General features: G+C 54.7%; 1 protein-coding gene across 1 annotated transcript; it reads left to right on the top strand.

Moving 5' to 3' along the window:
* Positions 1-223: 223 nt before the first annotated feature.
* On the top strand, positions 224-1,441 carry DQ04_16061010 (hypothetical protein; the record flags this gene model as incomplete). The annotated part of the gene is made up of 1 exon (XM_009317416.1): positions 224-1,441. A coding segment is annotated over one exon (1,218 nt), but the record flags the coding sequence as incomplete, so codon positions are not given.
* Between the last annotated feature and the right edge of the window lies 1 nt (position 1,442).

Here is a 1,442-nt window from a genome sequence, read left to right as displayed (position 1 = left end):
CTGTTGGGGTGCGCTCCTGCGGGAACAAGACGCCACCGCAGCCCTGCCACGCTTCGGCTTGTCGTAGTGGGGCATCTATTTTTCGGCTGTGTTTCTTTGTAGGGGCGAAGTGTTGCGTGGGGCTGATGTTAGTGAGTGGCTCGTGTGGTGCTGTTTGGCAGTTTCTCTTTGTTTTCTCCCTCACACACACTCTCTCTTTTCTTTACAGGCTATACACATTGTGATGAAGGCACTGCGCTGCGTGTTGTTTGTGTGTTGGCTCCTTGTGTGGTGTGCCTGCGGGTGTGCGGGGGATCCTGCAGAAGGCGGCACTGAACTTGCTGGTAGGGGTGGTGGTGGTGGTGCTGTTGGTGTTGGTCCTGGTCTAGACCCACTGCCTGTGAACACAAGCTGTGAAACTCCGGTTCCCGAAGGTAAGGCTTGCACAGGTCTCTCGTCTTCTGCTGAACCTCCAGGTCCTGTACTGCAGGATGAACGTAATTGTGTGCCTCCTACGGCTCATTGTGCGTCCACCCCCGCGGGTGGAATTAGCGTTGAGGCTGGCGGTGCGACATGTGTGCCTCCTGACCGTACCGCACAGTGTTCCACTGAACCAGTGACGACCGTTCAAGACAGTGTGGTGCCGGATTCTAACGGTCCCATTACTCCTGCGTGTACAGGTGAGGAGGCTTCTTGTCAACAGGGACAACCTCAGCCACAACTACAACCACAACCGCAGCCGCAGCCGGGTTTGGCATTAATGGACGGTGAAAATATGCAAAGTGATAAGGATTGTAAGGCTGGCACTACTACCTGTACTCCCGGTACTGTTGATCTGCGTCCGAATGAAGATTGTGCAACGCATATCCCTGAATGTAAACCTGCCGCTTCTCAGTTGCCTGAGAATGCTAAACTGGATCGTGTACCTGGCAGCACTGGTGAGCATGACGGTCTCTCCGCACCTCCGTTGCAGGGGGAAAGTATTCGCACAGTCAGTGGTCAGTCAAGCATGGAGTTGGCTAATGGGAGCAGGGAAAGAAAGGGGCTGAATAAAGAACAGACAAACGACAAAGTAAAATCGGACCAAGACATTGACGTCCCAGAGAAAGAAAAGGAAGATGTGGACACCAAGCGGGCTTTGAGACCCACGGCGCCACCCGAGGAGCGGGAAACCCCAAGCACCTCTGAGAGCGGTCAAGGTGACACGGCCAATAACGACGGCGTTGACGCGACCTCCCAGAGTACCAGCAGCTCTACTGCGGATGAGTTCAAAGCACACAAAGAGGAAATGGGCAGCAGGCAAGCCGCCAACAAGAATAAGAATAGCTCACCGCTCACGGATGGTGGGATTGCTGAAAACGATTCATTTGCAGCTGCTGCTGACACTGCATCGGAACCTAAAGCCAACCCGTCTGCTTCCACGAGCGCTGCTGCTGTCGAGAACGTGAAGGACCCGAAGGCGG

The sequence above is a fragment of the Trypanosoma grayi genome (assembly GCF_000691245.1).
Source record: "Trypanosoma grayi strain ANR4 Tgr_1606_V1, whole genome shotgun sequence".
In the NCBI taxonomy this organism is placed as follows: Eukaryota; Euglenozoa; class Kinetoplastea; order Trypanosomatida; family Trypanosomatidae; genus Trypanosoma; species Trypanosoma grayi.
The sequence above is the reverse complement of the archived record's forward strand: the minus strand, read 5'-3'. Positions and strand labels throughout refer to the sequence as shown.